This window comes from Mustela lutreola, chromosome 6 (genome assembly GCF_030435805.1).
Source record: "Mustela lutreola isolate mMusLut2 chromosome 6, mMusLut2.pri, whole genome shotgun sequence".
NCBI lineage: Eukaryota > Metazoa > Chordata > Mammalia > Carnivora > Mustelidae > Mustela > Mustela lutreola.
The window spans coordinates 87102993-87120370 of NC_081295.1; the positions used below are offsets into that span (position 1 = coordinate 87102993).

The following is a 17378-nucleotide window of genomic DNA, read 5'->3' on the forward strand; positions in this document are numbered from 1 at the left end:
ACACACATTCAGTGGAAGCCAAGTGGAAACTGAAACTCTGAAGAAATCCTGCTTATGGTGGATAACTGGTTGAAGGGAACCCGGATTCTGATTTCTGTAAAGGCAGAGAGCAAACACACTGTTCCCAGTGGTTTCTCACTTGATGTTTGGGCTGACAGAGAACAAAGGTCACACCAGGAGCACTCGGTGAGGCTAATGGTTAGAACAAGTATGCATGTCCCCTTCCTTTTCTTCCATGCACTTAATTTCCAGGGCTGATATGCACCCTGTTATTGTGGCTTAAAATTTTTTCGAGGAGACTTTTTGGAAAGAGTACCACATACACAAGGAAAACTCCAAAACCAACAGTACTCTGACAAACAGAAATTTATTTACTGATAAGTACAGTAAGGGGCATGCAACTCAGAAAGTCTGTAAGCTGCGAGCAGATGTAAGGCCCACAATGATGGCCAGAAGGACAGTGGCAGTTCTGCATGGAATTTCTATAACCAACATGGGCTAATAAGTGTAAGAGAGGTTACCAAACTATTTCTTAGGACATTTCCATCTATATACTGAAACTAAGATGGAGAGGATGTAATTAATTACAAACATTTACATGAGTTGCTGAAACAGCATTTATCTGACCTTATGTAAGGATCTGTTTATACGTGTTGCTCCTTCACTAGATAACATGATAGCACCATTTCTCAATGATGCATTTATCCTCATTGTCTGACATAATTCAAGCACTTCACAGACAGTTACAGTTTGTTGAATTAATGAATGAATGCAGTTAAACTAAAGTGTGTTACACTTCCAGTCTCATTAGCCACAAAATCAAGTTCTTCATAAAGAAAACCCGGGTATAAAAATCCTTGAATTCTATTATTTTATTAATAGTATCTGCCCCCTCTTTTTATTACTCTTATTCCCCTGTACTCCTTGGTTCTCCCTCACTTATCTCTTTCTGTGTGAAATTCCAAAATTTCGCTGTGACCCACCTATTTCCTTATTTGCCACAACTCCTAGATTTACTCAACCCCACATATCTATGTCCATACCTGCAGTTTTCCATATTTCTGTCCCTCTTTTTTTGTTGTTGTTTTGTTTTGTTTTTTAAAGGATTTTATTTATTTGACAGACAGAGATCACAAGTAGGCAGAGAAGCAGGCAGAGAGAGAGAGAGGAGGAAGCAGGCTCCCTGCCGAGCAGAGAGCCCGATGCGGGGCTCGATCCCAGGACCCTGGGATCATGACCTGAGCCGAAGGCAGAGGCTTTAACCCACTGAGCCACCCAGATGCCCCTATTTCTGTCCCTCTTAACTCTGATGCTAATCTTTCTCCCCTTCTCTCTGTTATCTTATGCTATAACCTCTAGGAAAACCCTTGTAGAGTAGTGTAGGTAGTTAGCAGCTAGAATCATGCATTGGGTACATATAAAACAGATAGTTGACATTCAGAAAGCCAAAGGTCAATGACATGTGAGTATTGCTGTGGCCCTGGCTGAACTGAGCCCCTGGACTGGAGCTAAGGTTTAAAGGACTCCCAGTTCCCACTGCCTGACATGCTCTAACCCCAGATCTGCCTGGTTCTCTCCTACTTGTTCCTTGAGTCTCTGTTTAATATCAGCCCTGAGAGAACTTTCATTCCCTTTGCCCTGCTCAGCCGAAGACCGGTCCCCCATTATAAGCTCCCCTCGCCCGTTGGCCTTTCTCTGCACAACTCACCTGGATAACAGCCAAGTATTTAATGACTATTTATTCCATGCACATCTCCCTGCACCAGCCCCTGAGACCTTTGGTGCAAGGACCATTTCTACTTTGCTCAGCACTATGCTCCAGTGCCTGGTGTAGTCCTCAGCATGATACTGCTCCTTACAAATGTTCGTTAAATACATAAATTCATTATACAGAAAATCAAGTGCATAGAGCCACCAAGATTACTCACATGAGGCTGATGTTGCAAGAATTTTGAAGAGAAGAGATGTGGGGAGAGGAAGAGTTTTAATGAGAAGTAGCAGCTTGCAAAGGTTGTATAGAATGAAGGGAGAGGATTAGGGGCAGAATGTTTTCCTTGAGTGATAACAATTGGTGGAAATTCTGATTTAACTAATGAATATAATTTTGTATGAACAGATGGGCATAATGGGAGTTAAAGCAGACAGTGCTACCATCAGAAACAACTAGGAATATTTCTTTGAAATAAAGCACTTTGAATACAGTCCATTATGTTTTCATATCAGGGTTTTATAAATGTTCAATTAAGAAAAAGCTCTGTTAAGCAAAAGTACTACTTAATATTTGAGCAAGAACAGCTAGGGAAGGCTGAGTCTTGTCAGAAACACTAAAATCATCTGAACACATGCAGGCCATTAATCTCTGGGTCCTGCCTTACTGGGGTTCATTTAGTCAGAGCCTAACTGCAGGCACCTCGTTCAGATACAGCTCCCTTAGGTTTCTCTCAATCTGCTTTCTCAGCCAACTTGACCATTAGAAGCATTTAACATCAGGACAATATCAGTCTCAAAAGGGTTCATTAGGCAGTAAAAGAAAAGAGGGGGGAGTTCTATTTGTTTTTTCAAATCTTTTAGCCTCCAACACTCATTAGCAAGTCCTTCTGCCTTGCCAATATACTCTGTACGTCTCCACTCCAGTTTTTGATCATGTTTCTTTTTTTCCCCCCCTTAGAATTTGGAAGTAGTTGCCATCTTTAACATTCAACTCACAGCACTTTACTCATGGAGCTGAAAGAACTTGAGAAATCATCTAATTCAATATGCTCATTTTAGGGGTGAGGATTTTTTTTTTTTTTCTGGAAAATTTATTTAGTTAAATTCAGATGAGCTTTCTTTGCACTTGGGAGATAAATTCAGAAGTCAAAAATAGAGCATACACTGGGGTAGACTGCAGGAAATTTGGGGTAAGGGCTGGAAGGGGAAGCTAAAGCAAAGAGAACTTTCATAGAATCACAATCACCAGCTAGATGAAGTCACCAGAAGCTAAAAAGCTATTAGTCATCTTTAAATTATGTTCCCACAACAAATCTACTAGCCTGAAAAGACAGGCCATGGGAGGCCATTTATAACCTATATTCACACCCATTACAAATTTTATAACAAAAATAATAAGGTATAGTGAGAGAAGACGCGGGCTTTGGAGCCAAGCAATTCAAGATTCAAATCCTCATCTCACCATTAACTGGTAACCTCAGGAAGGTCTCAGGAAGACCCGAGTTTCAAAATATATAAAATGGGAATAAGTAATACCCACAGAGTAGGGTTGTTGCAAGGTTTAAATGAAATGGTATAGACAAAATGCTGGTAGCTACACCAATGTTCACAGCAGTATTATTCACAATAGTCAAAAGGTAGTGACAACCTAAGTATCCATTGATGACTGAATGGATAAACAAGACATGGCATGTGCAATAAGAAAACATTACTCAGCATTACAGAGGAATGAAATTCAAACACATGTTAGAACATGGATGGACTTTGAAGACATTACTCCTAAGTGACATACGTCATACTGAAAAGGACAAATATATGATTCCACTTACATGAATACCTAGAACAGCCAAGTTCACAGAGACAGAAAGTAGAATAGAGGTCACCAGGTACTGGGAGCATAAGGAAATGGAAAATTATTGTTTAATAAGTACAGAGTTTCTGATTGGGTTATGAAAAAGTTCTGGAAATAGATGGTGGTGATGGTTACACAACACTGTGAACTTAATGACACAGAACTGTACACTTGAAAATGATTAAAATGATGAAGTGTATATTATGCACATTTTACCAAAATAAAAGAAGAAAACAAAAATAATGCTAGCAAAGTGCCTGATGCAAAGTCTTTTAACAAATGGTAGATACAGTTACATCCCATTATGCCTATTTTTACCTGTTCTAAGTAATGTAGGGACAAGTTGATATACTTGGCCTCAGTTAGAAGTTGGCCCCCTACTCCAGTCTTTGCAACTCGCTCTGAACCAGCCAGGTCAACCAAATGAAGTTTGGCATGCCGGACAGTCGCAGATCCTGGTTCCTTGCTTGATAAGTGAATAGTGAAAATGCAGTGGGATCGAGTTGAAGCCTGGTTCATTGGAGTCTATAAAATGAAATTGCAAAACAAAATTAATGTGAACACTGAGAATTTTTGCAAACTATCAAAAAGTTTAGATGTATGTCTCTAATAGTATGACTTTGAAGCCAATGCTGTCAAACTCAGCAAAAAGCTTGTAGCTGAGATCACTTTAAGTGAGTTATTTTTAATATACTGTCTCTTGAATGACTTACAACAGATATGGGTGGGTTGATTCAGAAAGTGAGGAAAGAGTTCAAATGAAGTAAAGCATGAATCCTCTTACTAATATGGTAACTTAATTTCATTACGTGACCACAGTCCTTATCTTAACCTTGGGTAGCCATACTTGCAAATGTTCGATGGGAATGTCATGGGGAAAAAAGTGAAAATGGATGCACTGGGGGAATTCATTACACACTTGTAATTAACACAACCCACAGATGAGAATGCCCAGTATCACTGCTATCATAGTGAATGAGGATCCCAGCCAATGCATGGACAGGACTGGAAGAGATTATGCTGAGTGAAATAAGTCAAGCAGAGAGGGTCAATTATCATATGGTTTCACTTATTTGTGGAGCATAACAAATAGCATGGGGGACAAGGGGAGATGGAGAGGAGAAGGGAGTTGAGGGAAATTGGATGGGGAGGTGAACCACGAGAGACTATGGACTCTGAAAAACAATCTGAGGGTTTTGAAGGGGTGGAGAGTAGGAGGTTGGGGGAACCAGGTGGTGGGTATTAGAGAGGGCATGGATTGCATGGAGCACTGGGTGTGGTGCAAAAACAATGAATACTGTTACGCTGAAAAAAATAAATAAATTTTTTTAAAAATGTGGAACTATAAGAAAGAGGCTGAAAATTCTGTCTCTACGTTTATATTTGTAACTTTAATTAATTATACATTTATATTTCTGCAATCCCAAATATTGATGATAAATTGTTAAGAATTTATCATAAGTATTAGTTGAATCTTTCCAAGATGCAAATTATTAATCTGGACTAAAAATGATTCTTTATTGAAAAATATAAATACAAATCAGGCAATGGAAACTTATACTTGGTAATAAAAGTTTATCTAACACATAATCTGTGGTTTCTAAATTATTCTGGGATCACAAGACTAGATTTCATCATAAACTCTAAATTTTTTTAAAAAATAAAAATGTGAAATCTTTAAAAAAAAACAAGAAAAAGAAATACAAGTCATAGTGACAGGAAAAAAAGAGGTTAAAACATAATTGTGTACAGAAATATGATGATGTACATAGAAAATGCAAGAGCACATATAAACCGTTAAAAACTAAGAAGTTTAGCAAGGCTGCTAGATGCAAGATCAACATGCCAAATCAAGGAAGTTCTAATAACCCGGCAATAATTAAGCAGGAAATACAATATTACTCATAATGGCCACAATGAGATAACAGGAGATTAATCTTATAAAAATGTGTGATTTGCTGGGAAATGATATTAAAAGATTCAAAAAGGAAACCTGAGTAAAGGTATCCTAGATATTAATATACGATGTCCAGGATGGGAAAACTGAAAATTCATCTCTATGTTAATTTCTCTGTATTAACCTATATATTCAATGCAATTGAAATAAAAATACCACACATTATGTTTGTGGAATAGAACAAATAAATCAATTCTAAAACACAGATGGAAGAGCAAATATTAAAAAAATAACAAAAATAATTCTGTGAAAGAAGAATGAGAAGGCAACGTGTCCTGCTGTACATCAGGGTATATCATAATGCCACAGTAATTAAAACAGTGTGGTGTTGCTGTAGGAACAGATAACACAGTCAGTAAAACAGGCTGGGCTTGGGTAGGCACTCTGCATAGGATAGAGGACACACAGAGCACAGTGGAGAAAGGATGGACTAATTAACAAATGGTGTGGTAATTATTAAAAAAATAATAAATTAAGGTTCCTTTCTCACAGCAGACACACAAATAAAGTCCAGAATGTATTAAAGACTTAAGTGTAAATTAATACAATTTTAACATTAATATAAGAAAATATGGAAGCATATCATAGTCAACCCAAGGTAATAATGGATCTTTTTTTGTTAAAAAATAAATATTTGTTTATTTATTTGAGAGAGACTGAAAGAGCAAGTGGGGAGAGAAGCAGAGGGAGACAATCTCAAGTAGATTCCCCACTGAGTGCAGAGCCTAACATGGGGTCAGTCTCATGAACCATGAGATCATAACCTGAGTCAAAATCACAAGTCAGCAACTTAACTAACTGAGCCACCCAGGCACCCTAGTAACGAATCTTTTATGATAAGACATTAAACACAAAAATGAAGTGATTGAAAGTATTTGACCAAATTATCCAAAACTGAAGAACTTCTGGGTGATAAAATCTGCCACAAAGTTAGAAGACTGGGAAATGACATTTGAAATCCATATGGCTAACAAAAGATTAATATTTGAAATAAAGAACTCCCATATGTCAATATGAAAAAGACAACTCAGAAAAAAATGAGCAAAGGATATGAATAGGCAACCCATAATGAGGAAATCTGAACATGGTCAATAAGTATTTTTTTTAAATGCTCAAATTCACAGATAATCAGGACAAAAAATTCAAGCCAAAATGATAAACTATTTCATTCACATCCATCAGACTGGCAACATTTTAAAGAAACAAAGTCTAAAGAGATAAGGTTTGTAAAGATACAAGGAAACAGGAACTTTTACATACTGCTGGTGACAACATAAATTAAGAACCCATTTTGAAAGCAACTTGACAATATGTGGTTAATATTGTAGATGCATAAAACCCACAATCCAGCTGCAGACTATGAGGTGTATTTCCTGGGGAGAAAATTTGGAACAAGGAATACTAGGAGAGAGAAAAGTGTGGATCATATACACACATATGAACATTCACTATGACACTGTTTGGGGATAGCAAGAAAGTGGTGCAAGATGTATCACGTAAATGAACATCTGTGGTGGAAAAGATGAATACACTGGGATAATTCAAACTATAGAGAAGTTAAAATGAAGCCGTTTGGCAGATGGGATTTCTGAAACGCTGAAGAAATAAAAGCATATTAAAGAATGATGTAAAGTTAGATGATCAAAATGATATCTATGTTAGAACTTAGGGAACCAAAGAAGCAATGCTATCTAAAAGATTTGTTCATGGCTCTATAACTTAGGTCATTAAAGTATAAAAATACAGACTGGAAGGACATAGCACATTAACAATAAGAACTGCTTTTGTGAGGGATACAAAGCAAAAAGCCAACAAGAGGACTTCAAGTGTATGTGTAATAGCCTATGTATTTAAAATGATCAGAAGCAAATTCTGATACCTAAAAATAAAAAAATCATCTAAAAATATTCCAAATGAATGCTCACATAAGTAAATATGTTCATCTTTCTACCTCTGCAAAATGGGATTTAATGAAAGAATTTCCATATGGATGCACATGTATTTGGGTAACATACTTGGATGTTATTCTATATTATTTTATTATATTATTTATTTATTTATTTGAGGGGGAGAGAAAGAGAGAGAGAACACAAGAGGTAGGGAGGGGCAGAGGGAGAGAGAAGCAGACTCCCCACTGAGCAGGGAGTCCACCCTGGGGCTTGATCCCAGGACCCTGAAATTATGACCTCAGCTGAAGGCAGATGCTTAACCGACTGAGCCACCCAGGCGCCCCTTGGATGCTATTTTAACCAGAAATTTCTTTCTGTAAATATGAGTTCTTGATATATGATCCACTGTTGATTTATACCAAGAAGTAAAATACACAGATGTCAAAATACTAACATTGTTTTGGTGATCATGTAGACAGTGAGTTAAAATGTGACCCATTACTCGTTGCCACAATAACTATACCCAGATCTGGCCAGTGTGTGATTTTGCTTGCTGAAGTGGATCGGCAAATAACTGTGCCTGAAAAACCGCAAACTCAAATTTAGAACCCAAGTTGAGGTGTCTTGAAAGTGACTGGAAGTTATTTGCAGAACTTAAACATGGGTTTCATTTCACTGTTACATTCGCACAATAAATCCTACAGTACTGTCACAAAAGTCAAATTGACGATCGATATAAATGAGTAACACGGAGACTGTCCCCAGCGGCTGTCTTCAGCTTCTATGTGGATATATTGAAATCACAGTAAAATGTGGCCATTAGCAAATAATGGAAGAGCATGCCCATTTCAAAGGAATGTGAGATTTACATTAAATTAAATTGTATTTCTGGAGTCTGTAATTAAAATGCTGTCGGAGTCCATGCCTACAATTTTGTAACTTCTCATAAATATTTCCTGCATGAAGTAGTAGTTGGTGTCCTCTCAGCTAAAATTTTCTTAAACCTCAGAGAACACTCTTTATGTGTAGCTGTTTTAAGTGTGATTGAATGTGTTGGTGTCTGCTCTGTGTTTGTTTAGGGGTGTCTTTATGTCTCATAGGCATGCCCCTACGTTTGCCCTTTCAAAGGTAAAATTGTATTAAAACATTTCTGAAACTGCCTAAGAACAGATGGCACCATTTAGGCAGATTCATTCAAATTTAAGCACACATTTTAAACAAATGTGCTCTTGGCACTACAGCTTATGTCTTTGGAAAAATTTTAGTGATGATTAATCATCCGCATGGAGAGAGCTTTCACATTTCATATCAGTCTATGGCTACAGTTCTGCATCAGGCAGCACAAAGACTAGAAGGAAAGTAAGACATAGACCTTGCCTTCAAGGAATTTATAATCTAGTTCAAGAGCTAAAGACAAAACAAGAAAAATGAGAATGAAAGATGAGAAAAGGGCAAATGTTCAGTGAAGTGATCTGTTCTCAGAACTGAGCATCCTGATCTTTTAGGTAATACCCAAGAATGCTAACCATGCCCTTATTCTGGAAGTTCCAGCCACCCTGTCCCTCCTTGTTCCTATAATCAAACATTATTCTGGCATATTTTTTTCTCTTGAGAGAGAGAGAGAGAGAGCTCACATAAGCAGGGGATGGTAGGAGGGGTTGGGGGGAAGGAAAGGGCAGGTGGAGAGAAAGAACCTGAAGCAGACTCCACACCCAGCTCAGAGCCCAACACTGGGCTCAATCTCACATCCCTGAGATCATGACCCGAGCCAAAATCAAGAGTCAGAAGCTTAACCAACTGAGCTACCCAGGCTCCTTGTGTTCTGGCACTTTCTGTTGTCTTTTTCCTTTATTGGATCCTTTTCTTTCCAATCCATAAAATAGGTATGTCCCACGCTGTGTTCATCATATTTCTTCCCCTTGGAGAGTTCTTCTTCTATAGCTTTGATTATCAAGGGAGAGACACTGTAGTGTGATTAAAAGTCACGTACCAGTGATTTTAGATTTTGGTATTGGAACACCTGGCTTCAAGTCCTGGTTCTGTCACTCACTACTGTTGAAATTTTAAGCAAATTTAATTTTGGTTTTCATGTCCTTGCAGTGCCATAATAAGACTTGCATTGCTGGATGTCTTGGTGGTTTAGTTGGTTAAGCATACCACTCTTGGTTTTTGCTTAGGTCATGATCTCAGGGTAATGAGATAGAGCCTGGCATCTGGCTTAATCTCAAGCGAGTCTGCTTGAGATTCTCTCTCTTCCTCTCCCTCTGCCCTCCCTCAATTTGCTTTCTCTCTCTCTCTCTCTCTCTCTCTCTCTCTCTCATAAATAAATAAATAAATAAAATCTTAAAACAAAAGACTTGCTTTGTTGCAAAGAGCTACAGTGACTGTTGTAGTGGCCCATGAACCATAAAATATCATATAAATGTCCATCCCTGCTGATATTCACCCAATTCAGATGCTTCCCATAGCCTTATTTCCAAGCACAATTTCTCTGTACACTAGATTAGAATGTCTACAAGCTTGACTGATAATCATCTCTAAAATGACTTGCCAGCATCTTCGACCTAATGCTCCCCCCAAACCACCTCAATACTTTTCCTCATTCTGTATCCTACGCATGGGTATCCAATTCATTCTATTCCTGTTGAATTTACCTCCACTTGTCTCCAAATATCCTTTATCTTTCACCCAGGTCATACTCTTGTCTCCTCTTCCAGACAGAGTAATAATATTTTTAAAAGATATATTTGATTATGTCAATTCTACCTACATCCTTGAACTGAACTATTACACTCCCTAAGACTAAATATCTCTAGTTCCTTCAAATGTTTCTCAAGCAGCTGTAACTCAAAATCTTTTTTTTTTTAAATATAGCAGGTACTGTGACACCCTGAATTGCCTACATTCTCTCTAATATAGCCTTACCACAGTAGAGGACATTGGAATCGGGGCATTCTAAATCTTGTGTTGCTAGTAAATAGCACTTAAAGTATTCTACAATATTTGCTCTACCTTTTTACCCATGCTATGAAATTTGTTTGGGAAACACAAACACACATGCACACACACATGGACATGCACACACACACACACACACACACACACACACACATTTCTTTGATGAGTGATCTCATTAGAATGTTATAATCTCTTGAGATATTTCTGGAACTGATTTTTTTTTTTTTGCAATTTTTTGCTATCTACAAATGAAAATATCCTTATTCAAATAATTTGTAAGACATCTAATAGAGCAGAACAACAACACTTCATGAACACTCCTTCTCTCTGTCCTGTTAGGCAATAGTTTTGGACATTTTCCAATTGGCTTCAACCCAAGTACTTTCATATACCTTCAGTTTCTCTTTATATCCCCAAGGATATTTTGAGATACTTTATTAAATATATTGGATTCATTTTATCTATGAATTTTTATAACCTTATCAAAAAAGTGAATGGAATTAGTTTAGGGTGAATCAATGTTGACCTTTTCCTAATTGCTTACTGAAAGTTATTTAAGAATTCTTGATCAGATTCTTATCTTAGGACTTGGTGTCAAAAATATCAACTTGCAGGGTACCTGGGTGGCTCCATGGGTTAAAGCCTCTGCCTTCCATTCAGGTCATGATCCCAGGGTTCTCTGCTCAGCAGGGAGCCTGCTTCCCTTCCCCTCTCTCTCTGCCTGCCTCTCTGCCTACTTGTGATCACTATCAAATAAATAAATAAAATCTTTTAAAAAAATCAACTGGCCATTTTCCAAATATGTTTTCCTTTTTGTAAAAGTTAAAAAGAGATGACTTTCTTTTAGGAGGCAAGTGTCTAAAAACCCAGGCTCACTGGGTCCCTTACATATTCATCATAATAAGGTCTGTCTGAATGATTACCTCTTCTAACAAAAGCTCTCTACTTCCTCCTCCAACCCAGATTCTGAGTTCCTTCAGGCTGAGACTATGTCTTATTCATTATTGTGACCCTAGCATAACATAACATGTGTTCAAAATCACTTGTTTAATTGCTGACTTATTGATTTCTAGTTTTCTGGAATCTCTATGACATGCTCCATAATTTCTAAAAGTCTCCGTACCATTTGGAGACCACATCTGAAACTTCTTCTCCCCCTCAATAAGTCCATGGAATATAACTTGTTTAAGTCTAAAAATTAGGATGATTTGAAAAAGTAAGACCAACTCAAATCTGTCTACCTATCTTGGGCTTCCATTATTTTTTGTGCCTGATTCCAGAGCTCTCCCACTACCCTCTGTATCTTCTACTGCCTTTTCTCTTACCTAGAATGTCTTCTCGCTATTCAAGTATCACCTAGCATTTCTTACTGGAAAAGTATGCCCTCTTCCTCCTTCCCAAATAAGCCAACTCAAAATTCATTTATTTTCATGAATTCGCTTGGACTGTTCACAACTGGCATTAGCCATTGTGTTCAGAACGGACATTTGACATTTGTGCATATAGTAGAAGATCATTAATATCCAAATCTGGAAAAATTCAAAGGATTGATTGTTCCAAATGGATTTTTAAATGTTCACCATTTTAAAAATTATAAATATGAATAATTGCTACAGTGGGCAGTGAGGGGTGATGGTGTGCTCTATGAGTGTTTGGTGGCCAGCCCACTTTGCACGGTATAAAAAGCAGTGCACATTATGAAAGGTGACTCAAAAATGACCCTGTCAGACAATGGGGACTTCAAACTGTCTATAAAGAAGGGCTTGGAGCAGCAATGTGGCTGAGGAGTGGTACTTGAAACTGCTTTTGCAGGAGTACCTGGGTGCTCAGTCAGTTAAGCCTCTGGCTCAGGTCAGGATCCCAGGGTCTTAGGGTCAAGTCCTGCATTGGGCTCCACGCTCAGTGGGGAGCCTGCTTCTCCTCTCCCTCTGCCGCTCTCCCTTGCTTGTGCGTGCACTTTCTTTCTTAAATAAATAAATAAATAAATAAATAAATAAAATATCTTTTAAAAAAAGAAAAAAACTGCTTTTGTAGAACGTTTTACATAATATAGCATTAAATCAAGAAAATACCACATGCCCACAGTGAAGACTAAAATTCTTTCTCCTGCCTTCCAAGCCTTTACTGGCTCTGGCTGGGCTACCACTCCTAGAAACTATTTTGTAAGTATAAAAATCTCAAATTTTATTGAAGAAGAACCATTTTCTACAAAGCAGGAGACTTTGGTAGGCTGAAAGAAATTTTTGAAAAGAAATGGTTTAGTGACGAGAACATTGATGAACATTTTCAAAAGGCTGTTCATTCACCGTACCTTATTAAAAAAAAAAAAAGATTTACTTATTTATTTCAAAGAGAGAGTATGTGAGAAGGCATAGATGTAGGGGGAGAGGGAGAGAGAGAATCCTGAAGCAGAATCCTGCTGAGTGCAAAGCCCTACACAGGACTTGATCCCAGGACCCTGAGATCATGAGCTGAGCCAAAATCAAGAGTTGGATGCTTATCTGACTGAGCCACCCTAGCACCCCTCATCTTCCCTTTTGGATTGTGCAGATGTACAACAACCAATCCCGATGCCCAATTATTTCATTACATATATTCTCTTGTTGTTGTTACACATATTCAATTTTTGGCAGATCAACAAGGATTCCCTATGAATTAAAATTTTCACTTTTTTTCCCATTATTTTACAACAGGTTTTATGTGTGTGTGTGTGTGTCATTGTATGTATGTATGTGTGTGAGTTTGTGTGTGACCATTCTCAAGGTTGAACATTTTGATTTTATGGGCAAGAATTGATAAGTAAAATACTGTTTTGTGTTTACATAATATACTACTATGCTTTTGGTAAAAAAATTTTCTTTTAGTTAATATGTCTTCAGTCAAAATGATTATAGATAATATAGTCTACAATAATTCAAATAATCTCTTCAAATTACATATAACATTATGTCTAGGATCTTTTGAATACTACTTTATTTCTTAAAAGCTTATATTCCATTCCTATGTACCAAATTATTATTTGTTTCAATCACCCCTCTATTTTGGAGTGAAATATCTCAACAAGAATTTCCACTACACTAGAACAAGTCAGGTGAAGAAAATCTCTTCAACTGAACAGAGTATGTAATGTATACACTTGAGATTCTTTAAAGCAAACCAACTAAGGACAAAAGTGCACACAGAATCCAGAATTCAGATTTCCACTCCAATTCTCTTTGTTTGATAATACTTTCTAGTTAGATAGCCTAACTGATCTGTTCCTCTGCTCATTTATTCTATCTGAATTAAGGACTGGAAATACTAACTTCTATGTGTTTTCTAGGCTACCCCAGCCTTTCAGGTTGAAACACTCCCTACCGCCCCCCATCCCGCCACTGGTTAAATGATTCCTTGTCTAATTCTTCCAATAGCAAATGGGTTGGATTAGGAGGCCCATTACGCCTTTGATGTACACTAACTCAGACTGAAGTGAGGCCTGAACAAACCTGGTGGTACAGCACTTGACACTATAAACACTGGCCTTGATCCCTCCTGAGGCTGGTTTAGACCATAGTGCCTAGCAGCAAAATATCTCCAATTAGAGAAACTTCTGTTGGAATTAATGATCCTAACTGCTTGTTTTTCAGAGTTTTCCCTTTATAAGATCCCTGGATTTTAGAAAAGTAGTCAATATCATTTTCTCTAGTTGTGGGATTAGGCCCTGCATATTGTCAAAATAGTTTTGTAGAAGAGAAAGACAGATTAGGCACACCAATTTTGTTTAAAATTTAAAAGCAAGCTTTGGAGCAACCTGGAACATATAATAGGAACATTCTAGCAAGTATGATTTACTTTTCTGATAAGAATAGACTATTATATTTTATTATATATCCCTCCTAACAAGTCTGGAATCAATTTGATGCATTTTTTTTTTTAACTTTCACATTCTTCCAAGATGTATCAATTAGGTGACTTAATTTTAAAAAAACTAAATGTCAGAATTAGGGATGGCTCTTCCTCTGTTAGATGTCAGAATTCAGAAGATTGCCTCCCTATGGGTCATTTCTTCAGGATTTGACAATGAAAGTCAAGCACATTTATATAAAAAGCCAAGTATGCTAAAATCGGCACATATGCAAACTGAGAAGGAATTTTACCCATATCTTGAATCAGAATTCTGTTCAACTATATTCTCTTTTTATCATCCTTGAATGAGGTATCATCATATTATCTCCAGAGTTAAGGTCTGCTCTCTGAACAATGGAAATTATGAACCAAATATTCCCCGACCTCCACCCCCACTTTTTTTTACTTGACTGCAAGAAGAATCATAGCTAAATTTATTCTTTGATGCCAATAAGTAACTCATCCTTTTATCTAGCACATTTTGCACCTTTTAAATTGAATTTAATTTTTTCTCTTTTCCTTTTAAAATTCAGTGTGGCTTAACAATTTCCAAGTGTGACCATACACATAACTGGAACAACAGTATTATGGGGCCCAAAGGCTAATGATCTCAAGAATTTGACAGCAATTAGTGGATTTGTCTTTAGAGAAAACCTATTTTATACACATTACATAGCTTGAGATTGTAGGAAAGCTGAAAATACCCTTTCCTATCCTGTGTACAGACGACGAGATCAGTACTGATATCATGCCAAGCAGAATTCATATATACATTCACATTATAAATACGAATTCTTTATAAATAAAGAAGTTTACCCCATCTGATTGATTGTGATAACTCTCAATGCAATGTTTAAGGTCAGACATCAAGGTGAGTAACAGACATGAATTTGAGGATAGTGTCACTCAGCTAACAGAAGAACTCTAGAAGCACAGAAGGTTACTATTAGATACATTATTTCTTTCCTTTTTTTTTTTTTTTTAAAGACTTTATCTATTTGACAGAGAGATATAGATCACAAGTAGGCAGAGAGGCAGGCAGAGGGAGAGGGGGAAGCAGGCTCCCTGCTGAGCAAGGAGCCCGATGTGGGGCTCAATCCCAGGACCCTGGGATCATGACCTGAGCTGAAGGCAGAGGCTTAACCCACTGAACCACCAGATGTCCCTAGATACATTATTTCACTCTGTTTTATAGTCCAATATTTGTTCCACATTTTGAAGATTCTACAGTTCTCTCTATGATCATGAAGATCTCTTGCTGTTACAACTGGCAAGACTCCAAATGGCATACCCAAAACATGATCAAATTACTTGCTGAAGGTTTTTGGGTGATTGATAAGCCCCCTGTATCCTCCCTCCGAGCTTGAACCAATATAAGAAATAGATACAAAAGTTAGCCTGCCAAAAAAAAATTTAAAAAATCTATCAGCAAGAAATGCTAAAAGAATAGCTTCTGTGCTTAAAACCACAGCCAAAATGGACTTCCTGCCAGTTCCCCCATGTGTATTCCTGATTTGTAAGATAAGCCAAAAGCAATCTATCTGAGCTATTATCTCAGTGTCTTATAGAAATAGTTTTATTCAGGGGCTAATCCTAGGCTTCTTTGCCCTCTGATCCATTCCTCCCTTCCTCTTTTTTTTTTTTTTTTTTTTTTTTTTTTTTGTTAGTTTGTGTTCCTGTACCACAGATTTTGAGCCCTAAAAGTGGCATCTTCCCAAGGCCCCCTTTTTTGCAGGCATCTAACTGGAGAAGTCAGGGAGCGGGAGAAATCCTCTGGCTTTTCTCTTGCTCATGCCCTCCCATCTCCTGCCAGTGCCTTGGCTGGGTGAGATCTGCCTCTGAAGAGTGGCAGCTCCCAGGGCTTTCTGAGCTCTCTTCCTAGGTGGCACCTTCTCTCATTTTTTGCATCCTTATTTCTCCACCACATTTCTTCCTCTTCTTTTCTCTCTCCCGTCCTCAGCTTCCTCATTCTCTTCTTTCTCCTTTTTTGTTTCTAATGGCACTTTCATCTTTACAATGGCTTTCTTCTTTTTTTCTTCTCTGAGTTCTCCAGGTTTGCTTTTCATCTTCTTCTCTTGTAATCCCTTCTATATTTTAGAGCTATTTTATTTTTTTAAACACAGATTAACTGGAGGTAACATATTTAAGAGTATGAAGTACACTTTCTCTGCTCGCTGATGTAATTAGCCTTCAAACAGATGTTCCTTAGCCATCCTCCACCCTATTCCATATACATGGATAAGTCTTCAGCTGTTTTCTTTTTTTTCAAAGATTTTATTTATTTGTTTGTTTGTTTGTTTGTTGGGGGGGGCAGGTGGGGAGAGAGAGAGAGAGAGAGTGGTGCGAGCACAAGCAGGGGAAGCAGCAGAAGGAGAGGGAGAAGCAGGCTCCCTGCTCAGCTGGGAGCCCTATGTGGGGTTTGATCCCAGGACTCAGATCAAGACATGAGCCAAAGGCAGATGCTTAACTGAGTCACCCAGGCGCTCCTCGTCGCCTGCTTTCTTTCTGATAATTTTACCTCTGAATACATCCTTTTTTTTTTTCCCCTAAAGAATAGTCTAGGGGATGGGTGAGGGAACATTCAAATTAAGTTTGTGCTCTGAATACTTCTACTTTATATCTGTTATATTCTGAGCCTGAAGAGTATATAGTTTCCTTGATTTTTTTACCCAAAGAGGCCTGGGATGGTACAACCCCTTAAGTCACAAATTCTCTGAACCCCATTCACCAAACACCATCTTTCTGGCCATGAGCCAAGACCTCTGACCATAAAAATGACCTGTCTTTCAGGCTTCTTCCTTGGATCCACCTTTCATAGTGTAGAATGAATGTGTCTAATACTGCCCCCTTCCCTGTACTTGCCTATGTTCTTAAATCTCATCACTGTAACCAAAGGATCATTGGATTTGTGTTTGAGAATTGTGACCCTTTCTTTAAGGGGAAACTGTATCCTGCCTGAGGTTGGAGGATAAATGTGTTGGCTCTCAGCACCCTCCCTCATCATAGTTCAAATTTCATAATATTTGGCAGCTTTCCTCATGGTTTGAGGTTAGGGCTATTTTCTTTTTTCACTGAAGATGGCTTTTTTCCCCTCTGTTTTTATATTTTATTGCTGCTGTTGGGGAAT

The 17378-nt window shown here is 37.8% G+C and overlaps 1 protein-coding gene across 6 annotated transcripts in view; it reads right to left on the reverse strand.

Moving 5' to 3' along the window:
- KIF6 (kinesin family member 6) overlaps window positions 1–17378 on the reverse strand; it is a 518420-nt gene that overhangs the window by 288713 nt on the left and 212329 nt on the right. For all 6 annotated transcript variants that reach the window (XM_059177857.1, XM_059177858.1, XM_059177861.1 and 3 more), the window contains one exon: window positions 3881–4087. In XM_059177857.1, coding sequence (XP_059033840.1) covers window positions 3881–4087 — 207 coding nt within the window. The remainder of the gene's footprint in view (window positions 1–3880; window positions 4088–17378) is intronic.